The sequence below is a fragment of the Lepus europaeus genome, chromosome 4, assembly GCF_033115175.1.
Source record: "Lepus europaeus isolate LE1 chromosome 4, mLepTim1.pri, whole genome shotgun sequence".
NCBI classification, from domain to species: domain Eukaryota; kingdom Metazoa; phylum Chordata; class Mammalia; order Lagomorpha; family Leporidae; genus Lepus; species Lepus europaeus.
The window spans coordinates 62,661,014-62,685,081 of record NC_084830.1 but is presented as its reverse complement, the minus strand read 5'-3'; the positions used below and the strand labels follow the sequence as shown (position 1 = coordinate 62,685,081).

At 37.4% G+C, this 24,068-nt stretch overlaps 1 protein-coding gene across 1 annotated transcript in view; it reads left to right on the top strand.

Moving 5' to 3' along the window:
* Positions 1-24,068, top strand: part of ZBTB10 (zinc finger and BTB domain containing 10) — a 37,630-nt gene that overhangs the window by 7,161 nt on the left and 6,401 nt on the right. Inside the window, 2 exon segments of the mRNA XM_062188317.1 lie at positions 5,379-6,270; positions 21,340-21,438. Coding sequence (XP_062044301.1) covers positions 5,379-6,270; positions 21,340-21,438 — 991 coding nt within the window.

The window sequence follows — 24,068 nt, the reverse complement described above, 5'->3', positions numbered from 1 at the left end:
ATTTGTCTATTAAAATAATATTTCCGGGTAGCAAGATAATTTTAATTTTTTTAAATTATTTTTTACTTGAGGAGGGAGGGGAGCAGAGAAAGAAGTTATCTTCTACTGACTGGTTCACTCACCAGATGCCAGCAATAGCTAGGGCGGGGCTAGGCCCAAACCAGGAGCCCAGAACTCAGTCTGTCTCTGTGTGGGAGGCAGGGGACCAACTACTTGAGGCATTACCTGCTGCCTTCCAGGGTGCAGTTTAGCAGGAAATGATCCAGAACTTGAATCCAGGTGGTAGCATTCCAAGTGGCATCTTATATTGCAGCAAACATGTATCCCACTTGATTTTTTTTTTTAAGCCAAACAACATTTTCCTATCATTAATGGATTGACTGTCTGGAGGGTTGTTAGTTTATTTTACTTGCAACTGAAGTTAGCTTCTCTCTCCCAGAAGAGTAGGAGACAGGATGGTGGTCTTATATTCTCCATGAGTTGGTGGTATTTAATGTAGTTTCCTAAGCTAAAAAGCTGAAAACCCTGTGATTCTTTCCTCTCCCCTCCCCCCTACCTACTTCATAACTCAGTTTTCTTAATTTACCTTTCAGATATTTTTCCAGACTGCCTTACCCTCCATTAGCGGTATCCATCTCCCTGGTTTGATCTTTGTTTTTCCTGTGTTGACCATAAATAGTAGCTTCCCAACTGGTCAGAATACCTGCCAGTCTAGTCCCCTGATATTCACCCTCCCATCTTGGTTCTGCCAATCTAATCAGTCTGCTTTTAAAAGTTCTGTAAGGTGCTTCTAGCAGTGGCTCTTAATCTTTTGAGAGATTCACATCTTTTATTATAATCTGATGCAGCTGATAGACATTTACCTCTGAAAAGTATATTAATGAGTATCTGCATTTCATGGACTTTTCTTATTATCTTGCAATTCTTCGATAAATTTGGAATTTTGAGGATGCTGGAGATCATCTTAATTTTTTTTCTTGTTTCATTTGCTGAGAATGCTCATTCTTTTATCCCAGTTCTTGCATCTGTTAAGGCTATGTTTAAATCTCCTTTCTTCCAAATACCTCCACACCTAAAAACAATGGTTAGAAACATCTTCTCTCTGCTCTCCTACCTCTCTTGTTTATGCTCTTCAGTACCTTAAGGCAATCTAGCAATGGCTTCAAGTTAGGAACCAAATAATTTTCCCTTCTTAGATTCTAGCAATGCTTATTAAAAAAGTGAAGTTAAAGCTTTTTAAAGAAGCTTTTCAGAGTTTTTTCCTTGGAGTGAAATATTTTGTACCCCTGGAAATAAATATGAAGATAATAGGTTAAGAGGATTTTAACTAAATAGACACTGAGTGTTCTCTGAATTTTGAATAAATTGTTTCTAAGGACTCATCCATTTAAATTAGTTTAATTATGGACATCACAAATAATTTCAAGATCTCATTTAGGTTTAAATGTCCATTTACTTAAAACCTCTTTATTTAGCTAGTTTAGGTTACTCTCTGACCTTAGTTGTGCTTTTCTTTTTGGGAAAGGAGATAGAAAAATTCCCTATATTTGAAAAGGTCAGTTGTGTAAACATTTAAATACCTTTGTCAGAATTTTTATTTATGTGTGCCACCTGAAATTCTCTATATGAGAGTGAACATTAAAGAAGGAATCCAAGGAACAGATCTCTGGAGTTTTAAGATAATCTACTTTAAGATTTCTTTTTCAGTGTTGAGAGTTCTTAATTTATTTTGTTCAGTAAATGATATTAGCAGTTTATATTAGTACTATGTGCTTATTTAGCTGTCACCCAAATCTTGGAAAGTACACATACTCTTGACTTGGAAACCCTTCAATTTGAAGGGCATATTTAATAAGACCTGCAAATATATAGCATAGTCCTTTAATCAGTAGTGAAAAAGAAATTGCTGGTGTTGCTTGTAAAAGCAGGGGACAAAAATGTTCTTGTATAATAGCAATGAGAAAAAATGGTGACTGAACAGTGTTTGAGTTATAGAGCTTGTGTCAAAGTAGAGTGGGCAAATATTTTGCTAAATGGCTTTAGTCTGAGTTTTGAAAAATTAGACCTTTTGGTGTGATCAAGGCAGAATCTTAAAAATTGGGAACTGGGCCCCCAAATTCAGGACACAATGACCATTGCTTAGGATGACTGCTATAGTTAGAGCCACCTTGTAGAGTGTTTTTAACTGCTTGGTGATAAAAAAATTTAGGCAATTTTTGACTTGTAAAAGCTTGATTCACTGTGTACACAAACACTGTAGAGGTGCTGCTGAATTTTATTCAGTGTCTAAAATTTTTGCCTTTTCCAAGTATTCATACTTACACTGCAATATCTTAGAACTTTGAACAAAATGAGCTTGAGGGCCAGATGCAGCATGTATAACAGTGTGAAGCCTGCACCAAAGAAAGATTTCTCACTTGTGTTCAGAATTTTCTGTAGCGAACAGAGGCAAATTAGTAAAACTATGCACTCTCAAAAGGGAGAGCAAATAAACAGTATGATGCTTTTATAGAAATCTAAACTATAGCAGTAATTATTACAGGCATTTTGAGTATTATTTTAGTTCTTTATATTATTCATATACGTCCTAAAGATTTTAATTCCCCTTTGCTAAATAGCTTAAAATTTCACACCAGGCTAGTTTATTAGATACAAGATGTTAGCTTAAATAAAACCTCCTCTTGTTTTTTTTTTTATAATTGTTAGTTGAAAGGCCAACAGAGATACTGTATCCTCTAGTTTACTCCCCAAATGCCTGCAACAGCCAGGGCTAGGCCAGGCTATAGCCAGAATCTAGGAACTCCATCTGGGTTTCCCATGTGGGTGACAGCTCTATGCATTTTTTCCCCTTAAAATTAGTTTATTTGAAAGGCAGAGTCAGAGACAGAGATCCTGCATCTATCTGCTGGTCCATTCACCAAAGGGCTGCAACAGCTTGGCCCAGTGTGGGCCAGGGGCCTGTGACTCCATCCTGGTCTTCCATGTGGGTGGCAGGCACCTAAGCTCTTGGGCCATCCTCTGCTGCCTTCCTAGGTACATTAGCAGGGAGCTGGATCAGAAGTGGAACACCTGGACTCCCAAAAGAGAAGAGGGTGCCCCGGGCCAGCCAGTAGACTGGACAGGGAGACAGACTCAAGGAGGGGTCAGTGGGTTCCACAGGGGCCGCGCCAGGCACCCAGCAAGGGATGCCCACATCACAGACAGCAGCTTAACTTGGTGCACGACAGCATTGGTCTCGTGTGGCAGCTCTGGCCACTGCTTTTCCCACATTCATTAGGAGAAAGCTAGATGTGAAGAGGGGCTGCCAGGACTGGAAACAGCACTCTGATGGGGGTACTGGCATTGGATAAGGTGGCTTAATCCACTGTACCGCAACACTGCTTGCAAAACAACCTCTTTTCTAATTTTTAAATTTTTTTTTACCGCACTTCCTTTCCCTCATCCTTCAAAACAAAAATTGGAGGGTTTGCAGATTTGTTTATTTTACCTTTGACTATTAACCTGCTTTTGCTGAGGATTGGATGTTTTAGTAGGAAGAGAAAATAGCTAATTTAGAGTGTTGTAACATTGGAGTGACGGGGTGGGGCTGGAGGCAGTTGCTGTAGTGTAAAAACATGCACATGAGGTGGTAGGAGAGGTTGGGAAAGCTGCTAAGGCTCAGTCAAAAATGAAAGGAAATTTTCTACTTCCTATGCTTCATTCTTTAGTGATCATACTCCTAAACCCAGATTTTGGAGGTTATCCATCCTGTTGCATTATGCTTGTGAAACACTGAAGCTTTCTGAAATTATAATATTTTGGTTCTTTCAGTGACTTTTCATACCTGGAAGCAGCACAAAAATTCTTAGATGGACTGTGGTTTAGTTTCAGAGTACTGAGATTATTGTGTATATTAGCCTCCTGAGACAGGACTCAGAAGTAAAGCCATTGTGGGTATATAAATATAAGTTAAACCTAAGATATAAGATGAGTATTTATACAGCATGTAAGTATATGAATTATAATTTAGCTATACCCATGATTGAGTCAGATGGAGTTTGGTGATTCTTTAGGAATCCCATTTAGAGTATTCCAAGAATTCTTTTGTGGTCCTGTCTTCCCGTCATTCCTTTTGAGCATGCTTACACATATTCTGTATCTTTCCATGTTTTTATCTATGACAATAAACTGTTGGATTTATATTTCATTATTTTAGAAATGGTCTGTATATGTTAGTATCTTGTGCCTAAAGAAAACAAAAGTTTTAACACTTAAATAAGGTTAACATTTGCAGTTAACATCTTTTCTACTAGAAATGTCAGAGCAGTTTTTCTCTTGGGGAAAAATGATTACTTCATTTATTTAGCAGGATTATTAAGTAGTGTCTAAGCGCACTATATACGGTTATAGAGAGACAGCTCTGCCTTATTAAGGGAGCTTACCCACCTAGTGACTGAACAAAGTCATAAAATTATTGATTATAATATTTGTGGTACTGCTTTATTGTTTAAGAAAAGGCTTTCAGGGATAGTGACTTGCCCAAGGAGACACAGTTGACAGTTGGTACAAGTAACATTTTGAAATTAGATTGTACTCTTCTATAGCACACAGTCGTTAATTGTTTTATAGGTAATTGCCTGAACTTCTGCAATGCTACATATAGCTATAATGAATAGTTGTATGATGAAAGACAAAGTTTATAAACATAAGGAATTTTGAATTCATGAATTCATCTTACTTTACAGTTGATGTATTTATGGCCCTAAAAGGAAGGTATTTTGAAAGTTGATTGACGAGTTTTATAATTGAATATTCCTATAGTTGGAACACATTTTCTCCTTAGGGTCTATCTCTTACTAGATTTAATTAACTCCATTGACCTAAGCTGTTTGATTTCAATGTTTGCCAAGACTTAGAATTTACCTTTCAAATGATGTTCGATAGGCTGATAATGCCCACATTATTTTACTTTGATATTTCAAGTTCAGAGAGGCATACTGTTGCTTTTCTATCAGAGATAAAGCAAATTAATTCGATTTCTGGAAATGAAAATTTCTTAAGGAAATAATTGCTCTTTTCACTTTAATTTTAAATAATGCTCAATTTATGTCCTTAGTGTATATTTGACATGTATAACATGATGCATATTATTCTTTAAATGAAATCTTACTGATCTTCAGTCAGATGTGTTTGGTCATTTAAATAATAGCAAGGGTTGCACCGGGCTGTTGATTCCTTTCAGTATTTAGGATGATGAATGCTTCAGTTTCACAATGCATAATGATTACTCACAAGTTAGTACATTTGATTAGTACTTTTAAAATGTTTTTGTTTTCCTTGGTTTGAGGACTTTAAAAAGTAAACAAAATTTAATATTAATGTTTTCCATCCAATTACAGGAGTCAGAAATACCATCAGAGGAGGGGTACTGTGACTTTAATAGTAGGCCAAATGAGAACTCTTATTGCTATCAACTTCTTCGACAACTAGATGAACAGAGAAAGAAAGATATCCTTTGTGATGTCAGCATTGTGGTGAGCGGAAAAATCTTTAAAGCTCATAAGAACATCCTGGTTGCAGGCAGCCGTTTCTTTAAGACTTTATATTGCGTTTCAAACAAAGAAAGCCCTAACCAAAACAATACTACCCATTTAGATATTGCTGCAGTTCAAGGTTTTTCAGTCATCTTGGACTTCTTGTATTCTGGTAACCTGGTGCTCACAAGCCAAAATGCCATTGAAGTGATGACAGTGGCCAGCTATCTTCAAATGAGTGAAGTTGTTCAAACTTGCCGAAATTTCATTAAAGATGCCTTAAATATAAGCATTAAATCAGAAGCTCCAGAGTCTGTAGTTGTGGACTATAACAATAGAAAACCAGTTAATAGAGATGGTCTGTCTTCATCACGGGATCAAAAAATTGCCAGCTTTTGGGCAACACGGAATCTTACCAATTTGGCAAGTAATGTAAAAATTGAAAATGATGGTTCTAATGTCGACGAGGGCCAATTAGAAAACTACCAAATGAGTGACAGTAATTGGGTCCAGGATGGTTCTCCTGAATTGGCTGAAAATGAATCTCAAGGTCAAACAAAAGTGTTTATTTGGAATAATATGGGCTCCCAGGGAATTCAAGAGACTGGCAAAACAAGGAGGAAAAACCAAACTACAAAGAGATTTATTTATAACATACCACCTAATAATGAAACAAATTTAGAAGATTGCTCAGTGATGCAACCACCTGTTGCCTATCCAGAAGAAAATAAGACGCTAATCGTCAAGGAAGAACCAGGTAAATATTGTATATACAAAGGTATCTCGGTTTTCATTCTGATTACATTTGGATATAATCTTGAAGTATATTTTGAGTATGTTTGTAATTAAAATGTTATTATAAAAGTAGCATTAAATTTGAGTGTTTACAGTAGAAGTGGGGGGGGGAGTTTGAACAATTTTTAGTATACTTGTTCCCTATGCATTGTGCATGTGAATTTCTCAAAAGTATTGATAACCATGACATTGCCTGTATGGATGACCTTTGATTTACTTATTTAAGATTAAAATATCTTGAATTGAAAAGGAATTTAATGCACCTAACCTACCAAACATGATAGCTTAGCCTCATCTGTGTTAAATGTGCTCAGAACATTTGCATTAGGCTACAGTTAGGCAAAATCTTCTCACACAAAGCCTATTTTATGTTTTGAATGTCTCAATTTATCAAATACAGTACTGAAAGTGAAAAACAGTGATTGAGTATACTTTTGCACTATTATAAATTTGTAAGTTGGGACACTTTAAGTTTTGGATGTGGGCTCCTTTGCATATATAGTTCTTTGACTTTCCTGATCTTTTGCCATTATGCTATTTTTTACCTAGTGCTGGGATAGAATCTTTATTTGTAATATATAATCCGCTTGTCATTTCAAAGCATTGATGAGACCTAGTTAGCTTAATCATTTTTTTTTTGGTATTTAAATATTTAATTATAGATCTTATAGAAGCTGGAATATTTTAAGTTTATCCACTGTCATTTAATTTGGATTCTCCTTTGCATTAGCTGAGAGACATCTGAGGCCTTCTGTTCAATATGTTCTTTAAAGAATTTATATTAAAAAATCTTAGTATATTATATCGTGGTTGAGCTTTTTAAGGAGTGGACGACCATTGTTAAAGAGTATAAATAGAAATATTTGCAACTTTATTTTACATTTAGATTGTGCCTGTGTTTGAAAAGCAACTCGGTGGGTTTGAGGTTCCTTATGCATGCCTCACATTTGTCTACTACTGTCTTGTGATTTGATGCTTGTTTTGCGTCCAAGCACTATGAACCACTCAGTGTCTGATTTGCATGATGCTGATAATCTGAGGATGGAGTACTTTTGTTAAAAAGAGTCACTGAGGCCGCGCCTTGTGGCGCTGGCACACCGGGTTCCAGTCCCGGTCGGGGCACCGGATTCTGTCCCTGTTGCCCTTCTTCCAGGCTCTCTGCTGTGGTCAAGGAGTGCAGAGGAGGATGGCCCAAATCCTTGGGTCCTGCACCCCATGGGAGACCAGGAGAAGCACCTGGCTCCTGCCTTCGGATCAGCACGGTGTGCTGGTCGCAGTGCGCTGGCCGCGGCAGCCATTGGAGGGTGAACCAACGGCAAAGGAAGACCTTTCTCTCTGTCTCTCTCTGTCTACTCTGCCTACTCTGCCTGTCAAAAAAAAAAAAAATCTTTGAGTCATTGTTTTGTTTGCTGAGAGGGCAAAAAGGGATAGTAAAATTTTGTGAGATGATTTTGCTAGTGTTTTAGTTTGCACTTGTAGCAAATGTATGTAATTAATACTATTTACTGATCTGTTCCCTTATATTGTACATCAAGTTTTTAGCAATAAAATCTCCAAGACACTTAAAAAAAATTATTGAAGTTAGATAGACTTCTTAGAACCTGTTTTTGATGTCCTTATTAATATAGAAGATCTTGACAGATTTCTCAAAAATTAGAGCTATATTGTCTTTAACTGCATGGATTATTCCAGTATGCTAGGAACCCTGTAGTGTTTTTAAATATGAGTGTGTCCATCATATATACCTTCGTGTATATATACACACTGTTCCTTTAAAGATAAGCAGATCTTTAGGGGAACAGTTGATCAACAGCAAAATCATTCAGAGCTAACCTCATTCTTAAAAGTCAATATAATTAGAGTGATTTAATATTAATATTAAGCCAGAGAGCATGCTTTTAAAAAATAGCATTAATAGCAACTATGTTAGCAGGCATCTTTCATTGTTTTTACTGGTGGTCTAAGTCTATAATAAATCTAATAGGCTTTCAATTTATCTCTTATTTATAAAAGATAATTTTATTATACCATTGATAACACTTTGGCATTTGAACCTTGCTTTAACTCAGCAAATTTGGTTGTATCAGTGATGTGCTGCATTCCAGCCGTTAAGCTTTTTACAACTTTTTAAAACCTTTAAATCCAACTTCATTCAGTGGTAGAAAATAGGTCTTATTAAAAAAAAGCATTAGGTTGGCATAATATGTATTAGCCAGGGGTTGGTAGATTTTTACTGGAAAAGGCCAAAAACAGTAGCTACAAGGGATCTTCAAAGACTGCATGGATTTTAATTTTTTTTTTTTCACCAGAGTGAACATCTTCTAAATCCATTTTTTTCATGAAGTGCTGGCATATCATCAACTTTCCTGGCCGAAAGGTCATCTGCTCAACTCTGTAATTTGTAGCCTATAAGCAGTTATAGGTAATATGTAAGCAAATGAATATGGGTGTGTTCCAGTAAAACTTTATTGCCAACCCTTGGTATAGAACAATGGGTCTTAGTCATGGCCACATGTTATCAGTTTGGGAGCATTACATACCATGATGCCCGAGTCTCTCCCCTAGGAATTCCAGTTTATTTGGTATGCAATGTGGTCTGGATGTTAGAATTTTTTTTAAAATTCTGTAGGTGATTCTGCTGTGAGTCAAGGGTAAAATCTGCTGGTAACAGTGGAAAGAGCCTAAAGTGAGTTAGACATAATGGATTTGAAAGTCAGTTCTGCCACGTACCTAATATGCCACCATGATCAAATTGGCTCCTCCTCAGTTTCTTCATCTTTAAAATATGATGCTTATTTTATTAGGATTATTACAATAACAAAATGAACAAAAAGTACCTGAACTGTCACAGCTCAATCTCCCTTAAAGCTGGGGATGACTATTGGGGTTATTTATATCAGTTTTCCAGTGCTATATACTGTCTACCAAGTGCTCACCTCAGCCTGACTTTGAATACTTACAAAGATTACTTTCTTAAGCAGCCTGTTTCAGTGTGGAATGACTATAATTATTAGGAAATCATTTTATTTTGAGCCAAAATTTGCTTTTCTTTAACATCATAAATCTGTCATTTTGAATCGAATTTGAACCTAACCTCTAATCCTTCTAATCTACCTGGTAGCCCTTCAAATATTAGACACTGAAGAAATTCCCCCTGAAGCCCCATTTTTTATAAGCTAAGTCCTGTTTCTTCTATCTTGTGAATATACAGAGTTGACTAACTCCAGGCAATTTCTGACCAATATAGAACACAGTGGGCCTGTGTTTACCAAGGTTAAGGCCTTTCTCAAGGTTATTCAGCTAGTAAAAGTAGAGAGAGGCAGGTTTCATATTTAGATAGGTCTGTTTCATTAAAAGCTTGGGATTAACCACTAAACTAGTAGACCATTGTTTTATAAAAAAAATTAGTCCCCTTTAAATTTAAAATGTTTTTGTGTATCTCTATTGTTTAGGCTTTAATTTCTAGTTATTGAGAACATACTGAAAATATTTTTAGTGAAATACCTTAAGAGGAATTTCAAATTCTGTACCAAACATATGAAAAGTCGTAGGGAATTACTTAATCCATAAACAGTACAGGGCATATTTGGATTTGTGGATCCCGTCTGTAGAAACCATGACTTACCCAGGTTTTTAAGTCCACAGTTTGTAAAATATAGCTCCAATAAAATGTCTTCATGACATGTAATGTTGAAGCTGATTTGGAGTGCCTTATAAAGATTGAGATAAGAAGGTATACCTACACCATAATTGTCCAGGATTTTATTCACATGTGTTTTGACTTTTGAGTTTTGTTTTTCTTTTTTTTTTTTTTTTTTTTTGACAGGCAGAGTAGACAGAGACAGAGACAAAGGTCTTCCTTTTTGCCGTTGGTTCACCCTCCAGTGGCCGCCGCGGTTGGCGCGCTGCGCTGATCCGAAGGCAGGAGCCAGGTGCTTCTCCTGGTCTCCTGTGCAGGTGCAGGGCACAAGGACTTGGGCCATCCTCCACTGCACTCCCTGGCCACAGCAGAGAGCTGGCCTGGAAGAGGGGCAACCGGGACAGAATCCGGCACCCCGACCGGGACTAGAACCCGGTGAGCCGGCGCCACAAGGTGGAGGATTAGCCAATTGAGCCGTGGCGCCGGCCTGAGTTTTGTTTTTCAATCTTGAAGAAGCTATCCTGTTGACTCAGTATTGAGATTCAGTTGATCATGTCTGATATTTGAATATGTGAAGTGGAACTTGTAAATTACTTCTGTTTTATTGGTATTAAAGCTGTTAACTGGGGGAAAAAAGTGTCATTAATGAGTTGCCCTAATGGAAAAGAATTTTCAAATCCTTGTTTTGCTGATTTGCAACTGGAAAATATTAGCTATCTAAAGTAGATAAAAATATAAAATAAAATAAATTGTAGAGATAAAAATAATGCTAAATTTCCTTTACAAAATACATTCATGTAGGTTGTTGCATTTAATCAGAACAAGTCAGATACCCATCCTATTTTTGTTGTAGTTCTCTTAATGCTGTCAACTGATGGGACATTGTTTTTTGAGTCTAGGTTTTATATTTATACCAGTTGTACTTCAGGTTCCACCCATTGTAAATAATTATACTCTGTATATGTATTACACACAAATTTATTTCATTTTTTAACAAAATCTTTGAAAAGACATTAGCAAAATAGAAGTAAAAATTAGCAGAGCAGAGTGCTAGTCACGTGTGAGTATGGTTTTCCTAATGAAGTTTCTAACTGGCTCTAAGTTACTAAGCAATCTTTATGTAAAGGAAGAAACATCATTTCTGTAAGATGACAGACTGGGTACTGACTTCTGAAAGGAATTTCCCCAGAGGTGTTTTATACAGTTAGCAATGAGTAGTATAACAGTTTCCTCAAGTGTTTCCCAGTAAATGCAGCAGATTATTTCTGATTTTTATCATTGACAAAAGTTAATATGGATCCATGTTGATGATTGATGTTTTCCTTAATACCTCACAGATAATTTGGTTGGAAGGTGATTTTTACTTGATCAAAATATATAATTTAGTTATTCTGATTAATCTAGGCAGTGTTTTCTCCCATCTAGTCTTATAATGGGAAAATAGTTTTAGTAGCATGTGTAAATTTGTATTAATCCTGACAAGTAAAGTTGAAGTCAGCTTTAATTTATATAATTGCCTTTTGGTTAGAAGATCTATAATTTAGTATTTAGAAAACAATTTTGAGGAAAAAGCATCTTCAGACTTGATAGCTTTAAGGAATCTTAATGAGGTATGTGTATTTGAAGTAATGAATTACTCTATATAGTAAACTGATTAATTAGACTAACCAGCATTTCTGCGTTTCTGTGTTTTGATGTTCAGTATTAATTTTGGGAACTGTGGAATCCCAAAATGCTTTCAAAATGATTAAATATTTCAGCTTATAAAACCATTTTCAAAGTTTTGATTTTAACCATGCTGTATAAATTTAGTGTATACATTATTATAAACAAGTTTACAAACCATGGAAGTTGGCTTTGATAAATGATACTTGGACTTTGGGCTCAAGTTCCGCCACTAACTAGCTTTGATATATCTGAAATGGGAATATATTCTCTAATGGGAAAGTAGAACTTCTGCCTCATAGTCTTAATCTTAAAAGCTGTTAAAAGCCCAAAACTTTGTTACTCATTTTGGCAGCAAAGCCAGTTATATTTTTACTTAGTTCCTTAAATATTTGTATTCATACTTTGTTGCAGAAATGTTAATGTTTTGGTTATAGATTGCTTCCCCAGACTCTGCTGTGGTATTGTAGTTACTACTTTTCTAAAACCTGAAAAATACTACCTTCTACATTTTTGCCCCAGGGGGTTTATATAACCGATTTATGGACCTGGATTAGTTTTCTTTCTCTTAGGGATTCCAGATGTTCTGTAAAGCCTTTCAGGCATCTTTCTGATAGGCAGTGTTATGAAGGTTGTGCCACAAGCCAAAATGCTAAATCATTTTCATTAGAACTTAATAATTGGGTTTGAAGATCTGGTGCTCATCTTTTTTGATTTTGAGAGGGAAAGAGGCAGAGAGAGCTGTTCTGCCCACGAATTCACTCCCCAAATGCCAACAACAGCCAGGGTTGGGGCCAGACCAAAACCTGGAGCAAGAAACTCAGTCCAGGCCTTCTACATGAGTGACAGAGATTTGAGTCATCACTATTGCTTCCCAGAGAGTGTATTAGCAGGAAGTTAAACCCAGGCACTCCAGGGATGTGGGATGCACACATCCCAAATGTCATCTAAACCACTATATCCAACATTGTTCCTGAATACTCGTTTTAAAAAAAAAACACCTAGTAGTTAGGGACTATATACTCTACAAATGTGTAAGAATCTTACGTTTAGTATTAATAAATGTAAGAAAGTAGACAGCTATATGATAGTAGAAATAATCTACCATATTTTTTCCCTCTCTCCTTTATTTTTACTCTGCATAATGTTACTTTCCTTTCTGCTGTATCTGGCCTAAGAGATACCTGTACGAGTAATTATTACCTACAAAGTTAGAAACTGTAGGGAATGGAGGTTGTGTGGCCAGAGATCTGGGAACTGAAGAAGCCTTATGTGGATCAGTTACAGCGGTGTTTCTGACTGCTGCCTGCTTGAGCTTAAGTTGTCTAAACCTTATAAATATCAGTCCCTGAGAATTTTCATAGAACTGGAATTTTATTTTCTGAAAACCCTACTTAATATAGTACGATGACCAGATAGTCTTTCAGTTTTTATTTTCTAAGCTTACTCTTAAAAAAGGTTTATATTATAACCAAATACTACTTTCCTGGAACTCCAAAATAGCTTTCCACGTCATCACAGAAGAGGAAATTGGGAGACAGAATTGTAATTTAAATCCCAAGAAACTAAGCAGTAGGGCAGATAGTGTCAAGATTGAGGAGTCCATTATCTGGAATGTGATTCACAATAGGATAGCCATGGGATAGAAATATGTATTAGTGAATGTGATAAATGTTAAAATCAGATTATTTAAGAAGTATATGGGGGGTTGGGTAGCAGAGACTCCCAGTTGCTCAGAAGAATTGGAGAAAACTTCATAGAGAAGGCAGTAGGAGTTTGCAAGGGGAGGAAGAAGGGCAGCGCTATCAGGTGGCAAGGAAATGCAATGAAATGGATAAATGAATAGAAAGGGGAGTGTAGTTGGGAGGTAAATCAGGACTAGATTTGTGATTAACTTTGTATGCTGTGGAGATAAATGGTGGATTTTGTTTTACACACTCAGGCAACAATGTTTTTAACTTGAGGTTTGATCTGGTTATATTTGCATTTCAGACTAGTACATTTGAAGACATTGATCATAGATTGGTACTGAGGAGACCTGATAGGGACTATTTGTGTTAGAAATGATAGCCTTTTGAATAGTGGAAAGAAGAAATGGTGGAGGGGCATTTACAAGTTTGGGAGCGAAAGGAAAGCTACCTTGAATTTCTAAGCTGCTACAGGGATTTGTGTGTGTGTGTGTGTAAAATGCTCACAACTGAATTTATTCTCCACTAAAGGAAAAAACTGAAGGGGAAAAATCTATTGGTTATGAAAATAAGACTTTTCAGTGAAAAGAACTTAGGTGGGTACATATTTATATGAAAATGAAAGTTGAATAGATCTTACTGTACAGTGGAATTTAACTAATTCGAATGCTTCCATTTTAGATGTCTTCTGCCATAAAATTCTTTTTTAGAATATTTGTCTTGTAACAAAATCTGAATTAGTCTGTGTCTGCATCATGTTTGGAATATTGAGAGTCAGGAGACCTTCATTCCATCCCAGTATTGTTTGGCTTAGTGCTTCCCAGACAGTTGCTAAACTACTCACTTCCCAGATGATTTGGAAGGATTGATACAGCCAGCCCACTGTGGTCCAGGGAATGCCTTTTATGAATACAGGCACAAAAATGAACTTCACTTAATGATACCATGTCTTATAGTTAGTACTTTATAACTTAGTTAATACCCATATCACTTCTCACTACAATTTTGTGAAGTAGGTAAATATTGCTAATATTTTCCATGAAAAGGAAAAAAAGCTACATAAACATTTTGGAGTAGAGACTGAGTCTTTTTTTTTTTTTTTTTAAGATTTAAATATTGCTAATATTTTCCATGAAAAGGAAAAAAAGCTACATAAACATTTTGGAGTAGAGACTGAGTCTTTTTTTTTTTTTTTTTTAAGATTTATTATGTTTATTTGAAAGGCAGAATTAGAAGAGACAGAGGTCTTGCATCCACTGGTTCACTTCCCAAATAGCCACAATGGTTGGGGCTGGGGCAGGTTGAAGCCAGGAACCAGGAGCTTCATTCAGGACTCCCATGTGGGTACAGGGGCCCAAGCACTTGGGCCATCCTTCCCTGCTTTCCCAGGTGCATTTTCAGGGAGTTGGATTGAAAGTGAAACCAATCGGGAATGGAACTGGCACCCTTTTGGGATGCCAACACCATAAGCAGCAGGTTTACCCACTATTCCACAACGCAGGCTGGAGAGCAAGAAATATTCTAGTCTTTTAATCTCATCTCATCCTCTCTCCTTATTAATCTGAACTTTTAAATCGTAAATATCATTTTTAAAAGTGTAACCTGATTCATCAGAAATATAAAAAATATGAATTTAAAGGAGGAGGATGCCTTAAGATGCAAAAGTGTATTATAGAGAACAGTGGTAACTAATATTTTGGTACCCTTAAGATTTCAGAGGCGGGTTTATTAACTAAAGGAAAGCTAATAAATAATGGTTTTTCATAGAATGGGATTTGAGTGTATGTCTGACATCTGGTTCCCAGGTTCCCAGGTGGCAAATTGTAGTATTTTGATTGTGTGGTATGTGCCAGACCCCAAGACTTGATGCATGCTACTAAATCAGGATATAGTTTAACAAATAATGCACAGCTCTACTGCTAACTCATTACTGTTAAACATTTGGGAGAAGTTCAATCTTTATATTTTGATTTATATATTTTTTTGGAATACAGAGTTTGATTGAGATCTGTCCACTGATTCACTCCCCAAATGCCCACAATAGCCAGGACTGGACTGAGCTGAAACCAGGAACCCAGAATTCCATCTGCATGTTCCATGTGGGTGGCAGGAACCGGAGTACTTGAGCCATCAACCTGTTGCCTCTGACAGTGTGCATTAGCAGGAAGCAGGAATCAGAAGTAGAGTTGAAACTCAAACCCCTGGCACTCAAATGGAACGCAAGTGTTGCAAGTTAACCACTGTGCTAAATGATTTACCTCACTCAGACTTAGGTTCATCATTATTAAAGCTGGAGATAAAAATACCCTTTCTTTTACATAGATAAGTAGTAAAGCTTCTGAGATAATATGAAGGTTCTTCAAAAAGCTCATGGAAAAAGGAATACAAGATAAGTTTATTTTGGTACAAAATTTTAAAAATCCATGGGTAGTTTTTTCAGTGTTCACTTACCATGAGCTTATGAGACCCCTTATATATGAAAGGCCATAACTGCTAAAATCTATTTTTGTTATGTATTGAAAAGGCTGCTCTTTATTGTTTTGCTGGGAATGATGTTTTTAAAAACAAGAAATTCTATACACCTTATCATTTAGCCTTTGTCATTTGAATATTGTATACCATACACATACCTGCTACCAGTCAGAAAAATAGTTGTCACCAATGAAACTAAAGGTTTAATAAACAGTTCTTCAGAAAGGTCTTTTGCTATGAAACTGGCATTGTGGCATAGTGAGTTAAGCCAACACTTGCTGACACCAGCATTCCTTATGAGAGTGCCATTTTGAGTCCTAAACTACTCCTCTTCTGGTCCAGCTTCCTGCTAATGCTCCTGGGAAGGCATCATAGATTGGCCCAAGTACTTGAACTCCAACTACCCATGTGGGAGACCAGAATGGAGTTCCTGGTTTCAGCATGGCACAGACCTGTTGTGATGTTTGGGGAGTGAAACAGCATATGGAAGGTTCTCTGTTATTTGTTCGTTCATTCATTCATTCATTCATTCTCTCTCTTTCTATCTGGTTTCAAATAAAGTTGAAGCAGTGATATGATACATTGATTCCTAAGTTAAGCTCACCATTGATGAAAGCCCATTGTTAGCCTGCAAAAGCTCACCTTTTTGGAGGTTTGTATTTGATACTAAGAACCACATAGGTGTTGCCTTTCAAAAGAGATAATGTATCTGTTGCTTTGGGATGATTTTCGGTCAATATTGTTCATAGCTGAGGCCTCTACTTATGTCCATATGGGATTAAAGGCTACAAATTAAAATCTGATACTTCAGGGGATGGTACAGTGAAAAGCTCCCCCTCCTTTTTCCCCCCAAGATTTATTTATTTGAAAGGCTGAGAGAGGGAGAGGGAAAGGCAGAAACAGAACAAGAGCGAAGATTTCAGTCCGCTGATTCAGTTTCCCCAAATGGCTGCAATGGCTAGAGCTGAGCTGATCCAAAGCTTCTTCTGGGTCTCCCACATGGATGCAGAAACCCAAGAACTTTTGGCCATTTTCTGCTGCTTTCCCAAGTGAATTAGCAGGGAGCTGGACTGGAAGTGGAGCAGCCGGGACTTGAACTGATGCCCACTTGGGATTCCCTGAGTGGTAGCTTTAGTCCCCACCCCTTTCCCCCTCCCCCCCATGCTACATCGCTGGCCTGAGTGAATACCTCTTTTAAGAACTAGTTGAAGAGAGCCTTCAAAAAATTTATACAATGTAACAGATACAGAAACACCCTGTATTTAAACTCACATGAAAGAATTGTAAGAAATACACTGACTGAACTTTATTTAGAATAATGACTTTGAGGCTGGCATTGTGGCATAATGGGAAAAGCCACTGCCTATGATGCCAGCATCCAGTATGGGCACCAATTTCATGTCCCAGCTGCTCCACTTCTAATCCAGCTCCCTGATAATGCACAAAGGAAAGCTAAAGACGATGGCCCAAATATTTGGGCCCTGCACCCACCTGGGGAGACCTGGATGGAGTTCCAGGCTCCTAGCTTCTGCCTGGCCCAGCCCTAACCATTGCAGACATTTGGGGAGTGTGAACTAGCAAATGGAAGCACATGTGTTTGTCTTTCTCCGCCAACCCCCTTTTCTTCTCTCTCTTTCTCCTTCCCTCCCCCTTCTCTCTGTAGTTGTGCCTTTGAAATAAATAGATCTTTTTAAAATAACAATGACTTCTAGAAAGACTGAGAAACCTAGTAAGATTGTTTAAGTTTTTTTGTTGTTGAAGTAATTTTACTTTATCCAAAAACAAAATCCCTAAATTTCAGTTAAATGTTTTTAGTTTATGTTTAATCTGGATATGTTGTTGACCAATGATGGAGAGATTACTCTTCAGATATCGTTAAGACTAAACTTTGTTTAGTAATACAGGTTGCAAAGGGCAGAATATTCATACCAATATTTAATAGTGTTTTTAAAGACATTGTGGTAATACTGGGAAAATAAACAGTATTGTCCCTGCTTTCAAGGAATGTGGAAAGGAATCTTGTGTCTATTTACTGTGTCTGAATTGCACATAAACAACTTGCTTCTTATTCTGACTTTCAACCCATTTTCCCTAGGTCATAACCTCACAGTCTATTTTACCAGAGAATATAGAAGCCAATAGCCTGGAATGACCCAAAGTTACTGGCTTCAAACCTCTCTATATACATCAGTTGCTCCCTCTCCCTCAAGTACCCCAGCCTGTGCTTCTGGATCCCATACTTGGACTCTCACACAATTCACAATTGACAGTTCTTCTCTTTGCTGATGTGTTTTCAATATCATTAATTTCATCCTATAATGGTGTCTCTGTCACAATTTAGATGTTATTTTCACCTTCTAAACTAAATCCTTATTCTTCCTTTCCTTCTTTCATTGAAAGTCTTACATTCTTATTCTAGGTCATTAAATGTCAAGGTTTCATGTATTTGATCAGTCGTTTTCTCATGGTCTCATGTTCACTACTATGATTTTTATTTACCATCTATACAACATTTTTATTTCTAACTTAAGCACCAGATCTATAGCCTTTGTTACTATATTTCTCTACTTGGATGCTTACATAAAATAATGATTAGATGACAATTTGAATGCTTCTTGTATACTAGGAAGAGAACTAAGTGTTTCACATTTATCTCATTTCACCCTTAAACTTTCCCCTCATTTTTTACACTAAAACAGTTCTCGACCTTGAGTAAGCATCAGAATCATTTAGAGGGCCTATTAAAATATAGATCGCTGAGCCCTCCATCCAAAGGATCTGATTAGGTAAGCCTAGGCTAAGGCCTGAGAAATTGTTTCAGGCAGTTTCCCTGATAATGCTGCAATAGGGACTGTACCTGATGATTTGCATTAAAGAAACGAAATATTCTGATGCACAGCTGGGAAGTGGCAAAACTAGTATTTGATCCCAGGCAGTCCACTGCCCACATACCAAACCCATTCTATTGTCTGTCTCTGCAGTGTCAGACTCCATATGTCTGTAACAAAGCTTCTTACTCTTTCTATATCTGGTCCTCCTCCAGGTTTCCTTTAGCTGCTATTACTGTAGGCCAGGAGCTTTCTTCATTACCTCAGAACCTTTCTCCCGTGATTTACTAGTTCTGCCCCATAAGCTTTCTCATTCATCTACTTTTCTCCCTTTGCCGCCTTCATAGACCAAGCCAAAGCTACCCTAAGCCTATACCTGGAGTGCTAAAATCACTTCCTGCCTGGTCTGCATACTTCTCTTCATACCCTCATTAAAACAACAAGGATTAGTGTGAGTGTGTGTGTGTGTGTATGTTAGGCAAATGAGATCATTCCCTATTTAAAATTCTTCTATCCCTCTATGACAAAGGACAAAATTCTTGCCATGGCCTACAAGGCTCTGTATGACCCACTATGCATTACTTAACCATCATTTGTACTATTACTTTTCAATCATTGTGTAATCAAGCAGTCTTCCCGGCCTCTCAGTGTTTCAGTACCACATTTGTCCAATGATTTTGCATTTTATAACTATATAATAGAGTCATTGCTCTGCAGAATCCCATTGTATTAATTTCTAATTATTTTTCCGTTGTAAATATTTTGAAGTAAATATCTGCATATATGCTGAGGGTTTTTTGTTGTTTGGTTTATATGTGTCTATGTAGAGAAGTTTTGTTTTATTTCATCTTGGCTGTTGGAGCTAGAGCGGTCAACCATGGTGATACTAAAGATATCAAATGGGAAGTAGAGGGCAGATTGTTCATGAATGGGATTTGGGGACTGTTTTAAGATACTCATGCCATTTGAGAAGAGGAGGTCTTGAGGCAGTAGGATAATTCTAGAGCCATAAGCAGGCACTTAAATAAACCAGAATTTCTAAAATGAAAAATTTGAAGCTTTTTCTCATTTGTGATGAGTAAGTGAAAATTTTAAACCAAAGATTTGTGTTTTAAGACTGTCTCTCTGGCAACAATGTAGGAAGTGAACAGAGGTGTTAAAACACTATTTTAGAAGCAAGACCAGGAGCCATTTCACCAGTTCACTAATCCAAGAGAGTTGATGAGTGCCTGAATTATGGCAGTGGAATGGAACAGGTTTATTGGACATTTTCAAATTAAAGCAAAAAGTACTCATGCTACCTTTCCACATTTTTTCCATATTCAAGATTAGCTCTTAAGAATTTTGTCTTGCAGGGCCAGTGTTGTGCAGCAGGTTAAGTTGCCACCAGCTGTGCTGGCATCCCATAGGAGTTTCTCCCAACTGCTTTGCTTTTAATCCAGTTCCTTGCTAATGTGCCTGGGAAGGTGTAAGATGATATCCCAGTTATTTGGGTCCCTGTTATACCCATGTGGGCAACCAGGTATGGAGTTCTAAGCTTCTGGCTTCAGCCTGGTCCAGCCCCCAGCCATTGTGGCCATTAAAGGAATGAACCAGCGGACAAAAGATATCTTTTTGTCTGACTGTTCCACTATTTCTCTCACTCTGCTTGTCAAATAAGTACAAATAAATCTTTTTAAAAAAATCATGTCTTGGAGCAAGTGTTGTGGCATAGCAGAATAAGCCACTGTTTGCAATGCCAGTGTCCCATTCGAGTTTGATCTGCCATCCTTCCCATCCAGCTCCCTGCTAATGTGAATGGGAAAGCAGCAGAGGATGTCCCAAGTACTTGGGCCCCTGCCACCCACATGGGAGACCCAGATGGAGTTCCAGGGTTCAGCCTGGCCCAGCTCTGGCTGTTGCAGTCATTTGGGAAGTGAACCAGTGGGTGGAAGAGCTCCTCTCCTTTCTGTTTTCTCCCTCTCTCTCTTTCACTGCACCTTTCAAATAAATAAATGAAATCTTTGGGAAAAAATTTACTTCTTTATAACAGTATTTCCCTTACTACTCTGGTTTTAAATGCACTTTTCTACTTCTCAACCAATATAGAAACTGCAACAATCACATCTAGTACTTGTTAGTAATAGCAGTAGCAGGTATCATTTGGTTGTCAGGAGCTATAATTGTAACAATTGGTTTACAGTATCCAATTCCTACATCAAATCTATGACACAGGTGTATGTAAATGAAGAAACTGAGGCAATTATTTATACAGCTAGTAAACAAGCCACAATTGTCACCCAGTTCATCCTACCATCACTAAAGCATCCATTAGTAACCAGAACGCCATACTTAACCATTTTCCTTGGGCACATATTCTTGTGGTTGAAGACCATGTCAGTCTTGGATTATTAGTTCATAAATTGTTTTATGGATATTTTCCTATATCCTTATTCCATGAAGTTAATAATATTTAATTGAAAATATTATAATATCTGACATTTCTGATATTTTCCAAGTACTTTGAGCAAGTCAAAAGTGTGTAGCAATTGCTGGATACATTTATTCAGCAGATGGAAGGCATATGTTTTAGACACTGGAATTATTTTTAAATAATGATTTAGACATTTCTGTGCTTTGTTCACACAGTAGATACTCAGAACTTGCAGGTATTCCGTTTATTGTGCATAGGAAAAAATAGAAAGTGGTGTTTTGGGTGATGTGACTTATAAGTAAATTATTGTACATTTTCTTTTCAGATTTGGATGGTGCTCTCCTCTCAGGGCCAGATGGTGATAGGAGTGTGAATGCAAATTTATTGGCTGAAGCTTGCTCTGGTCAAGATGGAGGTGATGCTGGTAGGTACAGTAAGATTTTAGCAAAAGTACATTTAAGAGAAGTTGAAGATTGGGAAGTGTTTGTATACATGTTTAGTGGGGCCTACTGCAGTTGCTTTTTGGAGAGAGTATCATTTGTAAATACTTTGTGGTAGCTATATTTATGATGACTTAGGAAACTAGGTGAATAAAAATTGATAGATATTTCTGGATTTGTTTGGAGGAGTCATTTAAGAGTTTCAAAAATATAAGTACCAAAGGTAGTTAGGTTAATAAGGACTTAGGGCTTCCTCCTAGCATGTAGGTGGAATGAAAATGATAATTATCAGAATAGTTGACTAGTGTATTTTAATTGGCTTTGAAGCAAAATGATAGTTTGATTATTGATGGCTGTAGTGAATGTTGACTATTTTAGAATAATGCTTTCTTATTAGCTGTACTTTAGGGGGAGAAGCTTGATGCATATAAAGACAAAATTCATATGTAATTATGAATAAAAAGGGGAGGAATAGTTCCTTTCAGAAGAAAAATAGAATTGGAAAAACACCTATTTTGTAACCCCCACAGGAAATAATTCAAGATCATCAGTGGATATTAAGCACTATTGATGGGCTTGTCCCACCATGATTGAGTTGAAAAGTTGTTGGAGAGTAGCCTATTTGCATAGTCTCAAAGTATAACTAGCGAAACTTAGTACTATATAAAATGGACTGAAATTAAGTGCCAGCTAATACCTTACATTAGATGGCACATAACATCTGTGGTAGTATCTAGATCTTTAACCTGAATCTAATTGTGAGAGAAAAAAAAATCAGACAAATCTATAAATCCAGCTGTATGGCAGATGTTCCAATTTGAAGTGTTGATGTCATGAAAAGCAAGCAAGAAAACCACTAGGTTAGAGACAACCAGACGAAGCATGGATCTTAATTAAGTTAGGGTTCAAAAAATGATCGTGCAGGGCATTTGGGGAGTAGTTACAAAGGTGTATAGGCAGAAGCAGAATTGTAATGTGGTTGTAGAAGATGCTTAAGTTTTCAAGTAGTCCATTACAGATATTTATGTGTGTGGAAAAAAAAAAGGAAGACTGTGTGTCACAACATTCAAGAAAGATAAAAGAAATGTGGATTTTCATAGACTTTTTTCAGCTCCTATTGCATTGGAATTCTTGTCAAAGTTGATAGGATGGAAGGACACTGGAGACATTCCTTACCAATAGCAGCCAGGGCTTTCTGAATATATTATTCACTGAGAAAAATTATGCCATAGTTCCAAAGGAGTGGCTTTAGTGTGGTTTCTGTTGGCTATTGAAGCCATTAAAAATGTTTTGAAGTTAGCAATTTACAGGTCAAGTATGTTGAATTTTGAAGTTTTTTTTACTTCTACAGAAAATTGCTGATAGTGCAAGAGTATTTTATTTGACTTGCTTTCTTGATTTAGAAATCTGATCCAAGTATGGTTGGAATGAAGCTATGTGAATTGCTAGGTAAAATATCAAGTATTAAAATTTTAATTCTAATCAGTGGATTATAAGTTCATAAGTTTTTAGTGATATTTCATTTCCTTACTCTTACTATGGTATATACCAAATAATATTTAATTGAAGATATTAGCACATCTTAACATGATTTTTGATGTTAGTTTTTCAAGTATTTTGGACAAGTCAAAACTACCAGGCATACGATGAGCATTTGCTTCAACAATTTAAGTTGCAATTTGGGACAACTGCATCCATTCCAACTTCCTGCTAGTGTATACCCTGGCTTGTAGCAGATGATGGTTCAAATACTTTGATCCCTGACACCCTCATTGGAGTCTTGGATTGAGTTCCAGGCTCCAGGCCTAGCCTGACCCAGCCTGTGGCTGGCATTTGGCAATGAGCTAGCAGATGGAAGATCTCTGTCTTTCAAATACATAATTTGGAATTTTTTAAAAATATGTACCATGTACATGTTAGCATTGCTGGTTAGATTCATTCAACAAATAATTGGAATGTGTATGTTTTAGACATTGGAGATACAAAGGAGAGTAAGACAGGCTCACTAGGCTAATCCTCCGTCTGTGGCACCGGCACCCCGGGTTCTAGTCCATGGATGGGGCGCCAGATTCTGTCCCGGTTGTTCCTCTTCCAGTCCAGCTCTCTGCTGTGGCCCAAGAGTGCAGTGGAGGATGGCCCAAGTGCTTGGGCCCTGCACCCGCATGGGAGACCAGGAGGAAGCACCTGGCTCCTGGCTTCGGATCTGCACAGTGCGCCGGCTGTAGCGGCCATTTGGGGGGTGAACCAACGGAAAGGAAGACCTTTGTCTCTGTCTGTCTCTCACTGTCTAACTCTGCCTCTCAAAAAAATTTAAAAAAATAAATAATAAAAGAGTGCTGGGGCTGGTGCTGTGGCATAGCGGGTAAAGCTGCTGCCTGGAGTGCCAGCATCCCGTATAGCCACCGGTTCCAGACCCAGCTGCTCCACTTCCAAGCCAGCTCTTTGCTACGGCCTGGGAAAGCAGTAGAAGATGGCCCAAATCCTTGGGCCCCTACACCCGTGTGGGAGACCCGGCTCCTGGCTTTGGATTGGCACAGCTCCGGCCATTGCGGCCAGTTGGCGAGTGAACCAGCGGATGGAAGACCCCTCTCTCTCTTTCTGTCTCTCTGCGCCT